We start from the raw sequence: 17,741 nt of genomic DNA, 5'->3' as shown, positions 1-17,741 counted from the left end.
CAATCTTAAAGAATATGTGCAAAAGGCCTAGATCATGCAAAATTTCACTGGTACTGGAAGTTCAACACTAAGTCATGTCAGAGTTGTCAAGAGAGCGCTTTGACAGGAGAATGAATTTATACGCTGTTGCTGGTACTCAGACCAACAAAGCCGCATGCTTCCACAGCTTCCATTCCATTACCTAAGAGGACAGATAGAAAAATTACCACTTAGCAACTGAAAATGGAGAACAATCAAAATGAATGTAGCACAGTTAGGTTCCAGTTATTGATAAAAATAAAAACCTATTCTCCTCAGACTCTGTCTTGTCAGGACAGAGAAGCACTTTTGACACCACAGACATTCAGAGCCCAGTGCAAAACATCACAGGAGACACAAAACCCCCTAGAAACTGGTATATTAGTTGGTATATTAGTGTACATTTATAGTCCAATGCCCAGTTTAAAGCAGTATCTTAACTTGCCTGAAAGTCTTCGAAACAGCTGGGTCCTTCACCTACAGTAGGAACAGAGGAGAAAACAAGAACTATGAAGAATGAGTAAGTGGGGAGACTTCATACACATCGTAAGTGATGCATCGTAATCTCCTCAGACTCTGTCTTGTCAGGACAGAGGCACATGCGTCACCACATGAATTCAGAGCCCAGTGCAAAGCATCATGGGAGATCATCACCTCACCCACGCTACCAACACACAATTTTTTTCAAAAAACAGTTCACAATTTCTACAGTCACCCCAAAAAAAAAAAGTCATATTACTTCTGCTCTTGTTGGGAAATATAAATTCATTAAATGAACAGGACCCTGTGACAGCAGTGCAAATGGGTTGAATAAATTCATTCATTCAAAAAAAGTTTTTATATATATATATATATATATATATATATATATATATATATATATATATATATATATATATATATATATATTTTCCAGGAGTAACACTTCGCAGAAAGAAAGAGGCTCAGTTACTTGTGGCACAATGATGACTGGTAATAAAATAACCACAAGCTAAATCATTTTCTCCATACCATAATCGTAGGGCATAAATGGTGGCAAAAAATGCTACAACTTAAAAACGTCAACGATGCAGATTCTGAAGGCAACATACCCTACAACTGAGTGAGTACGTTGATCTTAACAGTCCGAAAATCGAGAAAGAATAAATTCTAAAGGTAAGGGAATTGCAGTATTTTACTGTTAATGGTATTCCATTTCCAACGCCAAATCTACAAAAAAAGAAGACTGTCAAAATCGACGCTCATAATTCGGAAAATAGTTATACAAAAGATGCCAATTTTGGGGAAAGTAATATCCTCACGTGTTTACCAGCTACATTTAGAGCACAAAGCGGGACCACGTGCTTAAAAGAAACGACACTAACACGCGTGCAGCATCCTTGCGATTTAGGAGTCCTTTTCGTTTCACATATTTTTTTAATAACTCCACAGTTCACCAGAAACTATATAGCACCTTTGTGAAATATCTGTCAAATTAAACTATAACGTTACTCAAGTCGTCTAAATCTATGACTGTCTAAGACCCGTCCCTTACACACCCAAAAAAAAAAAAACCTTACAAAATTTAACACCGAAGTGGTAACTTAAACATGCTCCTACATTTCCTACAGCTGACACTGTTCACAATAAAACCGCTAATCAACTGATAGTGAACTTCAAAATAAACCAAAAAGACAAACCCATAACGTCATTCAATAGACTACCATACAGATAATTCAAAAACGATCCTTACCAAAATGTCACAAAAGCATTCATATAACTAACCTGAGCAGCACACCGGCTGCGCACTCCTTCGGAAGTTGTATTCTGAAAGACAGAAAAATCAACATGGGTGGCTTTAATACGCATGTAATCGAAGGACCCCGGATGTTGCACGAGGTTGTCCGTCGTAATAGCCTGCATCGGAACCTTGCAGACATTTATCTCTCGTGCTTCTTCTAATTGTTCCGTATTTAAAATATCTTCGGCCTCTTACAATAACAATAATTTGATACACGGGATGAATTAAAGTTAATAAATGATCATTTGTTATTCTCCCATAACTACCAAAATGTATAGATAGCCCGCGGCCACAGAAGTTCGCGCATGGCTGTTTTATTCAGGAGAAACCAATATGGAAATCCCTGCACCCGTGCGTGTGTGTGCGCGCTTGTGAGGGACTGAGTTATGCAAAGAATAACAATAACAGCAAACATAAAAAGCAAACAAATGCGACTGAAAAAAAAAATCTGCTTCTGCTTTCCACATTTCTTGAACATACTGGGAAAGGATACATACTTCATTTTCCTCATAGTAAATGTACACTGAGAATATTCCAGTATCACTGGTAGTGGCATAAATTGTTACATATCAATAATATACCTGTTTTTGGGGAAGGAAGAATATGTAAACCATATACCAGGCAGAGCGTACTATTGCTTCATCTCTTTACTGTCCAACACACTGGCAAAAGCCACTTACGTCCCTGAAAAACACTGGAGGGTGTCCGTTTCTCAGAACCACCGTTTCTGGGATCAATAATCAGCCCACATTTTATAATCGCTTAGAGCAGGCACCTTAGCCATTCTACTGCACAGCTGTATGGTAAGTGAGCCTGCTAACCCTGTCAGCCTAATGTCAGTATGCAGTTGCAGCCCTATGATTTGCAGTTTCAAGGAACAGGCTAATGAGCATGTATACCTAATAAAGTGAGTATACTACAGTAAATAACTAAAATCAGTAATCTAACTATCCTTGAAGCTGCCCCTGTCTAATTATATAATTCAAAATGCAAAACAAATAAATGGTGATTCCCAGGTGCAGGAAGGCAAGCATCAACTGCTTGTACAGTTTTGTGCTTGGTTAAACACAGAATAACATGTAGTTTTATTGCAGTGAACAATTGTTTTTTTTTTTTTTGCAATGCCATTGTTGATCAGTCCCCTTAGCCGATATTAAGCAGGTACTCGTAGAAATGGTCCCCTCATCAAAGGGTCAGTGTTCTGTTATTTCCTAGTTCATGCACATCTGGTAATAAATTCCACTCTTCTTTTTTTACTTCATTTTTAATTAACATACCTGCAAATGTCAAGTCCATTATCTTCATCTACAATCCTTCATTCTTCTGTTAATGAGAGATGGAATGAACCCATTATTAGCCTTCGACAAGAACAAGATCATAATTTTTGCCTTTTGCTTTCATTGGCTGAATCCTCCTCCACTGTCAGAATTGCAAAATTCCTTACATTCACTAACCTAAGTGTAATAAAGACTGTATTTTAAAATTCAACAGTTGTTAAATATAACCATAAAATAAAATAGATTCAAAGATGTTAATATTCTACAAAAATCTGAATAGCATCAAAAATAATCTCCCAGCCATTTTCTAGCTGTACAGTGCATGAACCTTCTAATCTTCATTTCAGAGACATACTGCAGTAAATGTTTTGCTGGACACCATGCTTCATTAGCACCATAGTACAGCTGATGGGGTTAACATACAGGGCAGCTGTCATAGAACTAAACAAACCTCCTGGACCCTAAATTCATTAATACTGCCCTGAGGTATAGTGACGGCTGCAGAGTTAGAAGGGGGGGGGGAGAGAAGACCAGTTTCCTGCAGATGTTTTTATAGTTTGTAGATCCAAATGTGAGTTGGAGGGAGGGAGGGAGGGAGAGAGAGAGAGAGAGAGAGAGAGAGAGAGAGAGAGAGAGAGAGAGAGCCACATCATCTGACACTGGGTGCCGACGCCAAAGATTGAGGCTGTCCGGCAGAGAGAGGGAAACAGGGACTAAGATCACAAGGCAAGAACGACTGCAAGAAAGAGCCCCCAACCCTTAAAAAGTGAAAAGAGAGTAGCGAAGAAGCCAACTTTGAAACTTTGAAACTCCGAAACGTAAGAAACTTGTATGGCTTGATTTCTCACTGCATCTGAAAACGTATTATTAATATTTTTTTTTGCTGTGTGCCAATTTTTTTTTCATACTTCCAGTCTATATTTTCTTAGAGAAAGGAAGTGCATGCTTATGTGTGAAGAAAATGGATGAAGAGAGTGTGGAATAAGGAGGGCTAGGAGAGGGGGTAGCTGCTGAAGGGGTGGTCAGCATAAACACCCTGCATAAACACCCTGATCACAGCCAAAAAAATAAATGCCAGTTATGATACTGCTGCTGGCATGTGGAGAAAAAGCGCTTCCTTCATTTTTGTTATGTATTATGCTGCAAAATGTTTTCCTGATTTCTTCTTAACTGTCTATTTATGAACTTATGAAATCTGATCTTCAAAATCTTCATAGATCCTATTCTCTAATTGATTCCACACCTATGATACTGAATATATATGTTAATTCTTAATTCTCAATGATTATGCGGGGATTGGGTTATGTTCTATTTCTTTTTTTAATCTTCCTTTTTTTCTGTTTTATCTTTTTCTTATTTCCGATTTTGCATAAAAGGCATTACAAGAGACTTACCCTATAATCTCATACTTTCCCTCTGTGTACCCTTCTAATTTTATGTAGGCCATGCTTATAAAACTTCATTAAAAAGATTTTGATTAAGAAAATTCTTAATTCTATTATATATCTGCATAAGTACTTTACCCAATAACCTGCCCAGTCATGCAAACTGCATTTAATGCTTTAATGTTTATACCTGATAACTGCCCTTAGGTTTTTTTTTTTAGATTTTTGTAAAGTGCTTAAGTCTTGCACTGATTTTAATGTTATTGTATTTGGCATTAAAGTGATAGAGAAATGTACTTACAGCCTTACAACAGGCACTTGGGAAGGTTGAGGAGATTCACCATCTTATTCCTTGTATACGAGAGACACAGAAGCAGATGATGGGAAAGTGGTTGGGGAGGAAGGAAGTGATGTCAAAGGTCAAGTACGAAATAAATTAGTTTATTCTTAACCTCAGGCAGAAAGACAACACAGAGGGGTCCCTGGCTAGATCATATGCAGCTTGTTGCCTTCATGAGCGAACAGAAAATATTGGACGTTGATACTGAACCTACAGATACAGAAGTTATCACTTAACCTTGAGAATCAGACCTTCACTGCAATTTGCAAACACTGCATGTGGCTAGGGAACAGCCTGGCCAATATATAGTCAAAACTCAGAATAATGGTCAGGAATTGAAATGGACATGAGAATCTCCACATTCTCTGGAGTTGTCTTGTCATAAAGCACGGTTTGATGGATCAGTGGCGAAATCAGAACACTGTATGTGCATGTGTTGGTTGATGCATTAGTAAGGCTAATCGTAGTTTACAATATCTGTGTTGTGACAACATCTGTGTTGTGAATTTAAACCCTTTTTCTGGTGGGCTGCACTATATCTAGCTTTTAAGGACATCTAAGCACCCCGTTTGCTTTAATTGAAGTAATATATCCTTCTGTGTTGAGATTGTTGAGACAGTTTAAGGACACTCGTAAGCACAAACTGCTGATAGCCAAGACAAGAACTGAGAGTCACTGCCATTGGTATACATCTAAGAGCTGATGTATTGAGTAGCAATTGTAAGATGTTTGTGCAATTAGTATCTTTTAGGTGCATTAAAATTTAATGTATTCTGAATTCCTGTAACAGATGCCCTGCCTGCCATTTTACAGTCTTATCATGTAGCAGAAAAAAATGAGCTGAAACAGAACGTCATTTTCTACACATACGACTATAATTTTACTGTACAACTAAGTCAGGGGAAAGGAATGATACAGTAACTGGGGAATTAAGTGTAAGCTAGCGAATCCAATCAATATGGACAATCGGAGAGGGATGAAGAGAAAAATGACCTTTGCCCTCTTGTTTATTTTAGGAGAGCTAGAGTTTCAAAGTACGGAATGCTGGGTGAGGGAATTCTATTCTGGATGTAAGATTCCAGCCCTGGAATACCAAGCCTCTGACTGAAAACCTATATAGAGTGCAGGCTGTTTAACTCTCTAAATGCTCTTTCTGATATTCCCCCACCTTGGTCTCTCTCTGACTATGTACAGTATGACTGTATACCGTAATCAAAATCAGCAGCTCTGTTCTAGATATCTTATTTTGACTTGATATGCTTTTAATTCACAAAAACATAAGGTGTCCTCCTTTGGCCTTTCTGCTAATACTGATCTGTGATTGCAGACTAGTGCTTAGCATTTATTAATACCGCTACCTGATTCACTGTAAAACAGATCAGTGAGCCAATGTACCTGCACTTATGAGTCATCCTTGAATGAGAATTCTGCTTTTGTATGTACTGCACAATCTTATGCAAAGTGTTATGCAAAATTGTGTGCAATAACTCCCAAATAAATCCTTACATTTTTATCAGTGCAATGCTTTGTCAATGCTCACACACTGTATGCAAACACATGCACACACACAGTTATGTATCGCTATATAACCCATTTATATTTATAAATAAGACATCATACCTTGGCTGTTATAATATGCAGTTTTATAAAAGGAATGTAGTGTATGGGGCCAAGGTTCTGTCTTAATGCATCTTGCATTTATGCATTATCTTGTATATCTGTTGCCAGTTATTGGAAATCTCATCTATAATGTTTGCTTGGCTCCTTCTTCATGCAGACAGCACCATGCCGGCGTGTGCTCTGAACATGGTGGATGGGTAACACTTGGTCGACTGCACGGTTGGCTTTACTCCACGTATCAAAGCGACATCGGCAGCAAGTGGTCCTTTTTTTCCCAGAGAATCTTGGCTTTTCCCAAGGCGTAATCCTGGAAACATCTCAATTGCATGTTCACAGGGCATTAGCATTCACTGAGGAGCCTGGCTAATGGTTAATCCGAAGTGGTTGACATCTATACCCATCTGGCTGCTTTACTGGAGCAGATCCGGCTAAGTGGCTCCTTTCTCTTGAGGTTGCTAGAGTAGGGACCCTCCTTAGACTCAAACTGATGCCCTTTTATGGGGCTTTTCTGTGAGAAAGACCAATCAAAATGCCAAACTGTGTCTTATACGCCAACATTAAAAATATCCACTTCCTGTGACGTTTCTGGGCTGTTTCTGGTTATCCACTCACCTGACTTCCTGACGTTTACAAACTACATCCTCCGGAAGCAGGAATCTTGCAACATACTAATCATTACATTAATACAACAGCAGCCAAATCGGAAGATCTTACATTTTTGATTAACCATATTAGTTCATAATTATTTACATGTAGAAATGTTGTCTGACACTTGGCTGTATCAGTGGTGTGTTTCATATATGCTAATGTTATGTTTTAGGCCTGGTGGGATGTGCCACTCTCTGCTGGAGTTTTGAGACTGTTGGAGCTAAATATCTGTTGCTGCTGTTCTGGCTCTTTAAATATCTCCCTTTGCCAAATACGTGAAAGAATATGTAAATGCGGGCAACACCAGTGCTCAAACTACCACACTGGACCCCACCCAAAAGCTGTACAATCGACAATAAATATCTCTATCTACCTGCTTTAGCTTCAGACTACAGAGCACATTTTTAAATAATGTTTTTCACTGTACAGTCTCTAGACAGAACATGAATTAACGGGCTTTTGTATTAGTTTTTATTTTACTCATATATGAGAGGTGGCTGTGAATTACAAGAAACCAGTAGACTTATATAAGACGGTCCTTTGCATTTTTAAAAATGGCCTTAGTACAGCTAATGCTTCATTTATGCAGAGCTTTTCCCAGAGACACCCATTCCAGGGCTGGGCCCAGGTTTAAAATAAGCACAGATGAAAGCCTAGATGTGAGGGAGCAGTGGGTGAATGAAGGGTGACATCTGAGCACAGATTGAACATAGAAAAGTGAACTCTGGCCAAAAATGTCAGGATGCTACGGGCTACTTTATATCGCGCTTTGAAAGCTTTGGAGAAGATCCTGTCAGTGGAGGCCGGATCCCGCTCCTCTCATCCTGTATCTGACACTGAGGGTTCACTTCTGAGCAGAGTTATCATATATTACCAACCCTACCTGGGTCCTGCTTGTTATTTATCATCAGTATCTGGGTTTCAACACACTTTAAAAAAATAAGAATTCTTCATAGTACATTTAAACACTGCAGTTTTATGTTTAGAACCAGCCAAAGATCTAGTACTATAGCAGACAGGAAAATAACTTCATGAACAGGATTTTTACCGGAGAAGCTGGGGAATTTGGTAAATAAATGCAGCACCTGGAAGTCATCCCTGAGAAAGTAAGGGGTCGCAAAGAGTTGGGAAATTTAAATTGTTTGATGTAACTTGCTGGATTTTGAAGGAAGGCTGTGTGTAATAAGGGTTAGTGTAATATAACTCTTAACATTTCTTTTTTCTTTTTATTCAATAGGCACTCACCACATTCTCTAGTAAATGTAATTTTCACATTATATTTCATATGTGTCTCACACCTCCAGGGTTTCCGGTTCAAATCTTACCTCCACATGTGTGTAGGTCATTCTCCCTGTGTCACAAGGGCACTGGTGGCTATGGGCAGTGGTGGCTTAATGGTTGGGGAACCTCACTTGTAATTTAAAGATTGCAGGTTTGAATCCCCAACCAGTAAGGCACCACTGAGGTACCCTGAGCAAGGTACCACCCCCAAGCACTGCTCCCTGGGCGCTGAATTAGCTGCCCCCTGCTATGTCACGATGTCACACATGGGTTAAATGCACAGGACACATTCAGTTGTTGTGCACTGTGTGCTGTGGTGTGTCAACAATGATCACTGATCACTAAATAAATAAATAGCCCAAAGTCATGCAGTTGGGCTAATTGGTGTCCTGTGATTCCCCCTCCCCTCTCCCCATGGCCTGTTTGTGCAGTTAGAATATGAATCTGGTAACATACAGCGTGGAATTAACTTCATTAATAAATGAAACAGTGTTCATATTCAGTTCGAGAGTCAATTCTATTCTTCAGCAGTTAAGTTATCTGTCTTCAAACTTCCCAATGGCCACAACCCTGCCGCCAATCTCATGCATGTTTGTTTGCATATAGCAGGATGGGGGCTGCTATTTGGTGTAATATTTACTATATGACTGTGGTTAAGATTACAGTGCTTTTGGCAGGAGGTAGCTGTGGAGATTCTAGCTGCGGTGGGGATCTACATAACCAGCCCCTACCCCCAGCCCCCCCCACCCCGAGGCCACCACGTGTCCTCAGGCTTACGTCAGATTTTCCACGAATGCATTAGCAGAGCTGGGTTTAACAAATGTGATGGGAGTTAGAAAAACAAAAGACGAGCCGCTCTGGTGTCGTCACAGGGGGAAACGCTGTAAAGTAATGTGGGGAAATAAAGAGGATTGTAAGATGGTGTGTGATTGGACATATGGGCATGCTCCCTTCGAGAGAATACAACAGGCAATCCTATTGGCTGATTCAGAATCTGAATCATCACCTGAACTCTCCCCATCGCCAGACATTGCGGTTCCCCCCTCCCAACATCTTACAGCTAGATGCACTTAATAAAATTTTTAAGGTTAACTTCACTGAATGTGTCTCCTTCTTGCTCAGGTTCTCCAGCATGTCGACCCTCCCGAACGAAAACCCTTCTGAGGATGCCAGCAACCAAAGCTTCTGGATGGTGAGGCTAAAAATGACTCTGAACAGAGACAGACTTAGATAAACAGACTGCTAACACTCGGGCCCATGTTGGCAGGGCTCCATAATGACACAGCCCCATTAAAAGGCATGGAACGATAAGGAGAAAAATATACATCTAAAATGTGTCTCCTCTGAATCTCTCAGCCTCATGAAGGACATTCAGATTCCTCGTTCCAGTTCCTGGCTTCCACACACGGTGGCTCCAAGTCAGAATAGTTCGATTCCAGCTATCCGGTTACCGTTCTGTCACTTTTCCAGACTTCCTTTTCATTCCCTCCATTTTTCTTAACCCACTTTTGCCTTCCTTTAAAGCACCCCCTTGCCCCGCCCCTCCCCCCCATGTCTCCCTTGGCTGGCGGCCATGTGAGTTGCACACGCTCACAATCTGCTTGCTGTGTAACTCTTGGCTGGTGGGTCACTTGCATGCTTCCACTTAGCCCCAAGTGTGCCCTCTTTGTCTCGCAGGTGTCGCATGGCCTGCATTGACAGCACGGCAACGTGTTTGCGAGGCCATAAAGAAAATTCACAGAGTACGCCTCCTATTTCTTTTACCGTTGACCGAAATTCATGCTGAACAGATAAGGTGGCATACCGCTTGTGTGCCAAAGCCAATGTCTCCCATATCCGGCACCTCTGTCTCCACAAAGAGTAACTGGTAACAGGTGCTGTCTAATTGGAGACGACGTTATGGTATCGCAGCACTATGGTGGGATTATCTGAGAAGCCTCAGACTGCCGGGACCCTGCAGCACGCAGCTCATGCAAAGGACTCCAGGAGAAACGGCAAGACGGGGAAGTACAGCACAGCGCCAGGAAAATAGCAGATGGATTTGCCAGACTCCACATCAACAAACAAATACTCGCTCTGGAAATACCATTACGTGCCTCTCTCTCTCTCTCTCTCTCTCTCTCTCTCTTTCTTTCTCTCTCCTGCGCGTGCATACACACACGCATGCCGGCACTTTTTCCTCCTTTAAAAGAAGAAAAACCTGTATGTGAAAGCACTGATAGCAGACGGGGCAATCAGTCAAACATGGCTTTAGCGTGAAGCAGTCCATAAATGACTTGTAATGGGCTCAGTGATTCCCCCCCCGCCCAGCTGGCGAATGATCCCTGCTTTATACTCAATGTCTTCATCAGCCGGGGAACTACCAGAGTACAGTGCGGCGCACGGAGGACTCCTTCCAGGCGTGCAGCGAGATTGTGGCATGCTTCCAGGAGAGGGCGCGGGTGGAGAGGCAGTACGCACAGCAGCTGAGCGAGTGGAGCACCAAGTGGAAGCCGCTGGTGGATGCGAGTGAGTAGCACCACCCCCGGCTCACTGTAGAGGTCTGTCTTATCCGTATCTTATCTTGCTCTCCTTTGAGACATATACACACACATATATATAGTTCAGAGGGAAGCTTGGGGTCAGAGTACAGGATCAGCCATCTGTCCGGTAGCCCTGGAGCATTTCGGGGGACAGTAAGTCTCTTGCCAAAGGAGCAACAGACATATGACTGGTTTGCTGAGGACGGAATTTATGCCAGCGACCTTCTGATCATGGAGGCCTAACCCAGTGAGTCACACAATGCCCCCCTTGGGGTATCTTAATTGCCCCGGCAGGGCTGTAGGTGTTGTGCTGTGACAATGGCCTGCTCCTTCCTTACTCCCCACCCCCACCCATGCCCCCCTCTGCCAGGTCCCCTCTATGGCTCTCTCTTGCGGGCGTGGCAGTGCTTCCTCACCTCTGCTGATCGCCTGTCCATCCTGCACACCTCCATCTGCCGATCCCTCGTGTCTGAGGATGGGGACCGAATGCGGACGTGGCAGAAGGAGACCTTCCACAAGAAAATGTTTGGGGGCTTTCGGGAATCGCAAGACTTTGAGACAGGCTTCTCGCGTGCCCAGAAACCATGGTCAAAGAGGCTGAAGAAGGTAAACACACCCAGTAGATGAAGTGAAAGCTTGGGACATTTTTCAGGGTGAAGTCACTGGGAATATTCATGTATGGGTCACCGATCATGCTATTGGTCTTTGAGCAAAGTTTGCATAATTAGTAACTTTATATCTCCCAAGGGCATAACTTTCGGGTTGAGCATTGGGGGAGGTTGAAGTCTCCACCCATTCAAGGGGGTCCAGGGGGGTTATATTGACTAGTTTTTACACCCATGATATCTTCTGCTACTGACCGATCGCATATCTTCCCTTTTGGTTGAGAAAGGTGAATGTGTATGTTACTTTGTAGTGTACCAGTAATGGATTTCCTTCCCTTTACAACTGACACAGCTAAGCGAGTTATTCTTTTAAAGACGCACATTTCTCTGTAGTCCTAGTAAATGTGAGTTGTGGCTTCTATATAGATTAGTGCACGTGTCTGCTTGCTGTCGTGCGCCGTGTTTTCAACCTGTCGGAATGAGTTGGGAGGGATGTCCTTCGCTAGGTTTACACGGGCCGTCGTCTGTGGTGTCCTCTAGCTGGACAAGGCGCGCAATGCCTACCATAAAGCATGCCGCAAGGAACATGTCGCCCAAGACCGGGAGGCCCACGCCAGGGGAAACCCTGACATCGCCATCGAGAAGCAGAGGAAGATCCAAGAGGAGAGGGAGCAGGCAAGACTGGAAAAGGAGAAAGTGAGTGTCGGTACGGGTCCGTTAACCAGTAACACAGGAGAAGGCCCACAATTTAATTATAAATACAAATTTAATCCAAAATTAGAATGTTTTCAATAAAGACTCAGAAAAACAATTTATATTTGTAATCTTTTGTTAAAATTTTTATGCATAATGTAAATACAAATGTCAGCAAAGTTTGTGGCCAGACAAAGATGCAAACACATAAAAAGAAAAATTAAAACCTGCCATCTCTTTTTAATAATTGGCTCTGCTTGTGTTCTTGCTCATGTTCTCAAATGTTTGACAGTACACCCTATGATCTGGGAACCAAACCTTGAGCTGCAGACAACCTAGATATACTACTGTAAAAACATTTTGTTGATGAAACTGACCATGGTCGAGGTCACCCCAGAGGTTACATTCTACGCCCCCTCCCACATCCTTAACCTTAACCTTGACCCCCCAGGTGCGCAGCCGCTATGAGAAGGTGCTGGAGGAAGTCACACGTTACGCCCCCCGTTACATGGAGGAGATGGAGTCCATTTTTGACCAGTCCCAGGAAGAGGAGAGGAAGAGGATCAGCTTCCTGAAGCAGGCCTTCCTCTCTATACACAGGCACCTGGATGTCACTAATGATGAGAAGTAAATGTGCTCGCTGGGAGCCTCTGTCTCTTTCTGGTGAACCCCACCCTCTGCACGCACACTGCGACTGGACGGGAGGGTGCCCCCCAGTGGGGCAAAGCCAGATGACAAACCTATTCTCTAATCAGTACTTAATCACCAACAATATTGCAAGACATATTACTAAGGATGTTCCAATACCCTGACAATAAAAACCAAACCTCTGCTCTGTCTTTGCAGATTTTACACACCCTGACTTTGTTGCCCTTCCTTAGCCTAAACTCCCATTTTTTAAACTTCTTTCTCTCCCGTCATTGCACAGCTGTATTCACATTTACGACCAGAGCAGGTCTTACATGCTGTTACCTCTCTGGACAGACTGATGGCCAGCATGATGTTAAGGCTGAGGCCTTGGCTTTTCCTGTAGGCCTTTCCTCATCCTGTAGGCCTTTGCTCATCCTGTAGGCCTTTGCTTTTTCTGTAGGCCTTTCCTCTTCCTGTAGGCCTTTCCTCGTCCTGTAGGCCTTTGTTTTTTCTGTAGGCCTTTCCTGTTCCTGTAGGTCTTTCCTCTTCCTGTCAACTTCTTAGCTCCCCAATCATACCTTTCAGTGTGAAGGCGGTGTACAGCGAGCTCCACCACACGCTGATGTCCATCAATGAGCAGGAAGACCTGCGCTGGTGGAAGAATAGCCATGGCCCAGGGATGTCCACCGACTGGCCACACTTCCAGGTACAATACAGACCATCAGTGAACAAAAGCATCATAGAATGGGCCGGTGGCCTGACTGCATCAGGTAGGCGTGTCTTTGTAGTATTTGAGGACTGATTAAAAGATGAGGGGACATTTTTCAGGAATGGACTGCACCTCAAAAAAAGCAGAAGAAAGGAAAGAAGGAAGAACAGAAGAACCCGCCAGAAAGAGCGTAAGATGAGCGTAATCGTGCCTGTTCCCACACAGAGTGCCAAGGTAAAGCCTAACGCCTGCCCCCGTGGCCTTCTCTGTCCTGCAGTGTGATGATTGGAGGGCTGCGCGTCAGGGCTCTCTATGACTACGTGGGACAGGAGCCAGATGAACTCTCCTTTAAAGCAGGTGACTCCTCTAGCTAATCGCTAACAGCTATCTCTTTAAGTGTATGAATAAGGCCTGCCGGTCTTTCTGTCCACAACCCTGTTTGCGTTTGACTGATCGTCCCTCAGTCTTGCCTTTTTTTCACCAGTCCTCTGTGCCCAGCTCTGCCATTTTGTATGCTGAGTACTTGCTGGCTCGCTCTCACTTTGCAGTGATATTGATAACTGCAATTATGGCATTCCAGTCAGGCCAAAATCAGCAAAAACCACGTGCTAGTTGCTGTCACTTCCCTATAGATGACCAGGAGTTATATTGGATGTGTCCTTATTTAAAATTATATTTAACTTAATACAAGCTCATAAATTCTGTAGGAAGGATGAAATTGCTTCTGAATAGCTCAAACAATTATTTTATAATGCTGACATCCTTAGGTTAGGAGGCAAGATCTTTCTGGAGCCCTAAGTTTTAATATTCAGCTGGAATTTTGCCCAGCACTTCCTTAATATCCACAAACATCTGTAGCAAAGCCAGAAAATGCATTTGAAATCTAGCGAAATTGTCACTCTCAAGCATATCATTTAGTCCGCTCTCGTCTTCTGTTCATCATGAGCTTCCCTCCGCTGCATTCTGATTTTTCCTCAGGGGATGAGTTCATCAAGACAGAGGAAGAGGACGACCAGGGCTGGTGCAGAGGAATGAAAGACGGAGGCAGAGAAGGACTGTACCCAGCAAATTATGTTGAAGTTATACAGTAACCTAGTTCTCAGTTCTTTGGGGGGGGGGGGGGCAGGGATATTCCATATGAAAAGAACATTTGTTCCAGAAATACATCTGTGTGGTGGAAAAGCATGTGACCTGTTCACATTATAGAGCATTGATTTCATACCCTTGAGCACAGAGATGCATAAGTGTTGCTAAGCTAATGCTACTCAGCTGACTGCTACATTACATCACAGGCACGCCTTTGCAGTTTAGAGATCCATGGGCACATCTGTCGGTGTAAATTCTTTCATTATAATTATTACACAAACTAAATGTGATCATTAAAACCAGTTCTCTCATGGAGCTGTGTAAGAGTTACAGCCTCACTGTGAGCTGCATTAAAATCAGCCTTCCCTGTTTTCTGTACTCGGTTGGGGTTAAGCAGGTCTTGGTGAATGGGTGGCTCTGGTAGGCCTTGCAGGCCCAAGTAGGCCGCCAGCTGTGTCACTTTAGCATGGCTCCTTTCTACTTATTTTTACATGAGTATATTGAGATAACGAGCTTAATATATGTACTCACTGTCAGTTCACAGTAGCTGCATTGGATTTGCATGATGCTTCTGGCTAAAACACCCTGTGATTATTTTACTGTACATTCATTACCATTATTGCTGTTACTGAGGTGAGCTGCAATTTCTCTTCCCTACATGGAAAATGAGATGCTCTTCCTCATTATTTTTTATTTTCCTGGCTTTGCTTTATTGCACATATGTGCATTTTTCCATACAGCAAAAATGTTTTGTTTTGCGACGTACCTATTTTTTGATATATTTTGATGAATGGAACTTTACAGATATTTGTGAATGAGTACACCATAATTGTATTTAATTGCTGGTCTGTCTAATTACGTTTGGACAGCCACTGTTTGTCCACGTTTGTCCGTATCCTCCGAGAACCGGTGCAGAAGCAAAAGGGCAGAGTCTTTACAAACGCTGTCTGACTGAAGTCATGAATCTTCACTTGTTTACAGACAGTCTCTGTCCACACATTCTCCAAATTTTGAGTACCGTGACCATTTGCCCTTGCGCACGAGACAGGAAATCAGATGATTTATTGTCTACTAAATTGACTGTACAATGAACACACATTAATGAATAAACTGTTTTAACTTAAACTTTTCGCTTATTTGCCTTTGGCCGAGTAACCTGTGGGTGATGGGGTAATCTGTCCATGACAGTGTATCCTCTGGGTGACAGCATAACCTGTGCATGACATAGTAACCTGTGGTGGTATTGTAACCTGAGTGGTGGAGTAACCTGTGCATGATGGAGGAACTTCTGGGTGACGGAGTAAACTGAAGATGATGGAGTAACCTGTGGGTGGAGGAATAACATCTGGGTGACTGAGTAACCTGTGGGTGATAGATTGACCTCTGGGTGATGGAGTAACTTGTGAGTGGTGGAGTAACAGTAACCTGTATATGACAGATTAACCTGTGATTGGTGGAGTAACCTTCGGGTGACGGAGTAACAGAACCTATGTGTGACAGATTAACCTGTGATTGGTGGAGTAACCTTTGGGTGAAGGAGTAACAGTAACCTATGTGTGACAGATTAACCTGTGATTGGTGGAGTTACCTTTGGGTGACGGAGTAACAGTAACCTATGTGTGACAGATTAACCTGTGATTGGTGGAGTAACTTTTGGGTGACGGAGTAACAGTAACCTATGTGTAACAGATTAACCTGTGATTGGTGGAGTAACCTGTGTATGACGAAGTTACCTGTGATTGGTGGAGTAGCTTGTGCATGATGTGTGGCTGTGATTGCATGACACACAAAAAAACACTGAATGAAAGACAGGAGTGAGTCAGACGCACTCACCAAACCCCCTGCTCTCCTGGCCCTTGTCATGCTGCTCTCTCCTACTCCTCCTTCTCCATATGCTTCGTTTCTCTTACTGGTCTCATACTCATGGTACATCCTCAAGCTGAAAACAGGTGCTGGTAAGTTCCTCAGTGGACTCCCGCTAGATTGTGTGTCAGTGTAATACATTGTGTTCCATACTCTTGCAAAAAAACATTTCCAAGATGAACAATTCTTTGGCAGTTATGTTTAGAGCTTGTCAACAATTGTTGACACTGTGCTTTATTTAATAGCTGTGACGTGTCTGTCTGATGCTCTGTGGAGAGTCTATCAGTCTTTTTTTGTATACATATGCATCGTGTGCTTGCATATGTAATGTGTGAGGTAGTAGCCATTGTTCTACCACACCCTCCCCCGCACACACATCATCTGTTGATTAATAATCATGCTTTTACCCTACCCTCGCTATGTATGTTCATAAGTGCAGAAGCATGACGACTGCTGTGCTCATGGAAAGTATCTATGAGGAAGAACCAGCAAAACCAGCCGATCCTGAAGATCAGAAGCCTGCATAAATAGCAGGAGCAGGCTGTTTTGAACTCAACAATACAAAAGCTTATAGTAATGTTACTTTTATGTAATCTCAATCAAACAAAAGACACTACCATGCATCTCATTGATCATGCAAATGGTTCAGCAGTATAATAAACCGATTCATTCAGTATGTATGATTCAGATATATGTTATCATCCATTATGTTTTTTTCTTTCCTGTGCTGCATATATGTAAAGAGAATCAGCTATCTTTACCGGTGCATTTTTCAGGGATGGTGTGTAGCACTATGGGTTAGGATTCTGTGTCTGTGATTGGAAGGTTGCTGGCTCAAACCATTCAGCAAGACCCCCAACCCTAATTGGTCCATGGACTGGCTGGCACTGCTTCCTCAATTGTATGTTGCTTTAGATTACAGTGTCTGATAGATAAATAAAATGCAAATATTGATACCGTGGCATATGGAACATGCTGAATATAAATGTTCTGGGGTGGACTGGTATCCCATATTGGTATCCTCCAAACTGCATGTGCTTTAGCAAATGAGGAATGGAAAGTGGAACAGGTGCTTCCACGCACCCCTTAGCTTAGAGCAGGGGTGGCTAATCTTATCCGCAAAGGGCCGGTGCGTATGCAGGCTTTCGCTGCAACTCCCTAATTAGATTACTAATTAGAGGACTGATTGGCTGAAGAGTCCTCACACCTGGGTTTTACCAGCTGACATACAGGTTACCGCAAAAACCCACATACACACCGGCCCTTTGCGGATAAGATTGGCCA

The 17,741-nt window shown here is 42.6% G+C and overlaps 1 protein-coding gene and 2 non-coding genes across 3 annotated transcripts; 1 reads left to right on the top strand and 2 right to left on the bottom strand.

The window, feature by feature from the left end:
• Positions 1 to 286: 286 nt before the first annotated feature.
• On the bottom strand, positions 287 to 375 carry LOC125743209 (small nucleolar RNA SNORD88). Its single transcript, XR_007398319.1, has one exon. It is a non-coding gene; the product is annotated as a small nucleolar RNA SNORD88 (small nucleolar RNA).
• A 205-nt stretch (positions 376 to 580) lies between these two features.
• Positions 581 to 667, bottom strand: LOC125743212 (small nucleolar RNA SNORD88). The gene has a single exon (XR_007398321.1). It is a non-coding gene; the product is annotated as a small nucleolar RNA SNORD88 (small nucleolar RNA).
• A 3,062-nt stretch (positions 668 to 3,729) lies between these two features.
• On the top strand, positions 3,730 to 15,719 carry LOC125743027 (protein kinase C and casein kinase substrate in neurons protein 2-like). The gene is made up of 10 exons (XM_049015633.1): positions 3,730 to 3,893; positions 9,472 to 9,541; positions 10,701 to 10,857; positions 11,242 to 11,477; positions 12,017 to 12,172; positions 12,621 to 12,796; positions 13,385 to 13,505; positions 13,628 to 13,698; positions 13,786 to 13,865; positions 14,487 to 15,719. Exons 2-10 carry the CDS (start codon positions 9,482 to 9,484, stop codon positions 14,597 to 14,599), a joined length of 1,170 nt encoding a protein of 389 aa, XP_048871590.1. The 5' UTR covers positions 3,730 to 3,893; positions 9,472 to 9,481; the 3' UTR covers positions 14,600 to 15,719.
• The last annotated feature ends 2,022 nt before the right edge of the window (positions 15,720 to 17,741 follow it).

This window comes from Brienomyrus brachyistius, chromosome 5 (assembly GCF_023856365.1).
Source record: "Brienomyrus brachyistius isolate T26 chromosome 5, BBRACH_0.4, whole genome shotgun sequence".
NCBI lineage: Eukaryota > Metazoa > Chordata > Actinopteri > Osteoglossiformes > Mormyridae > Brienomyrus > Brienomyrus brachyistius.
Note: the sequence above shows the minus strand (reverse complement) of the source record. Positions and strands in the feature narration are given on the sequence as shown.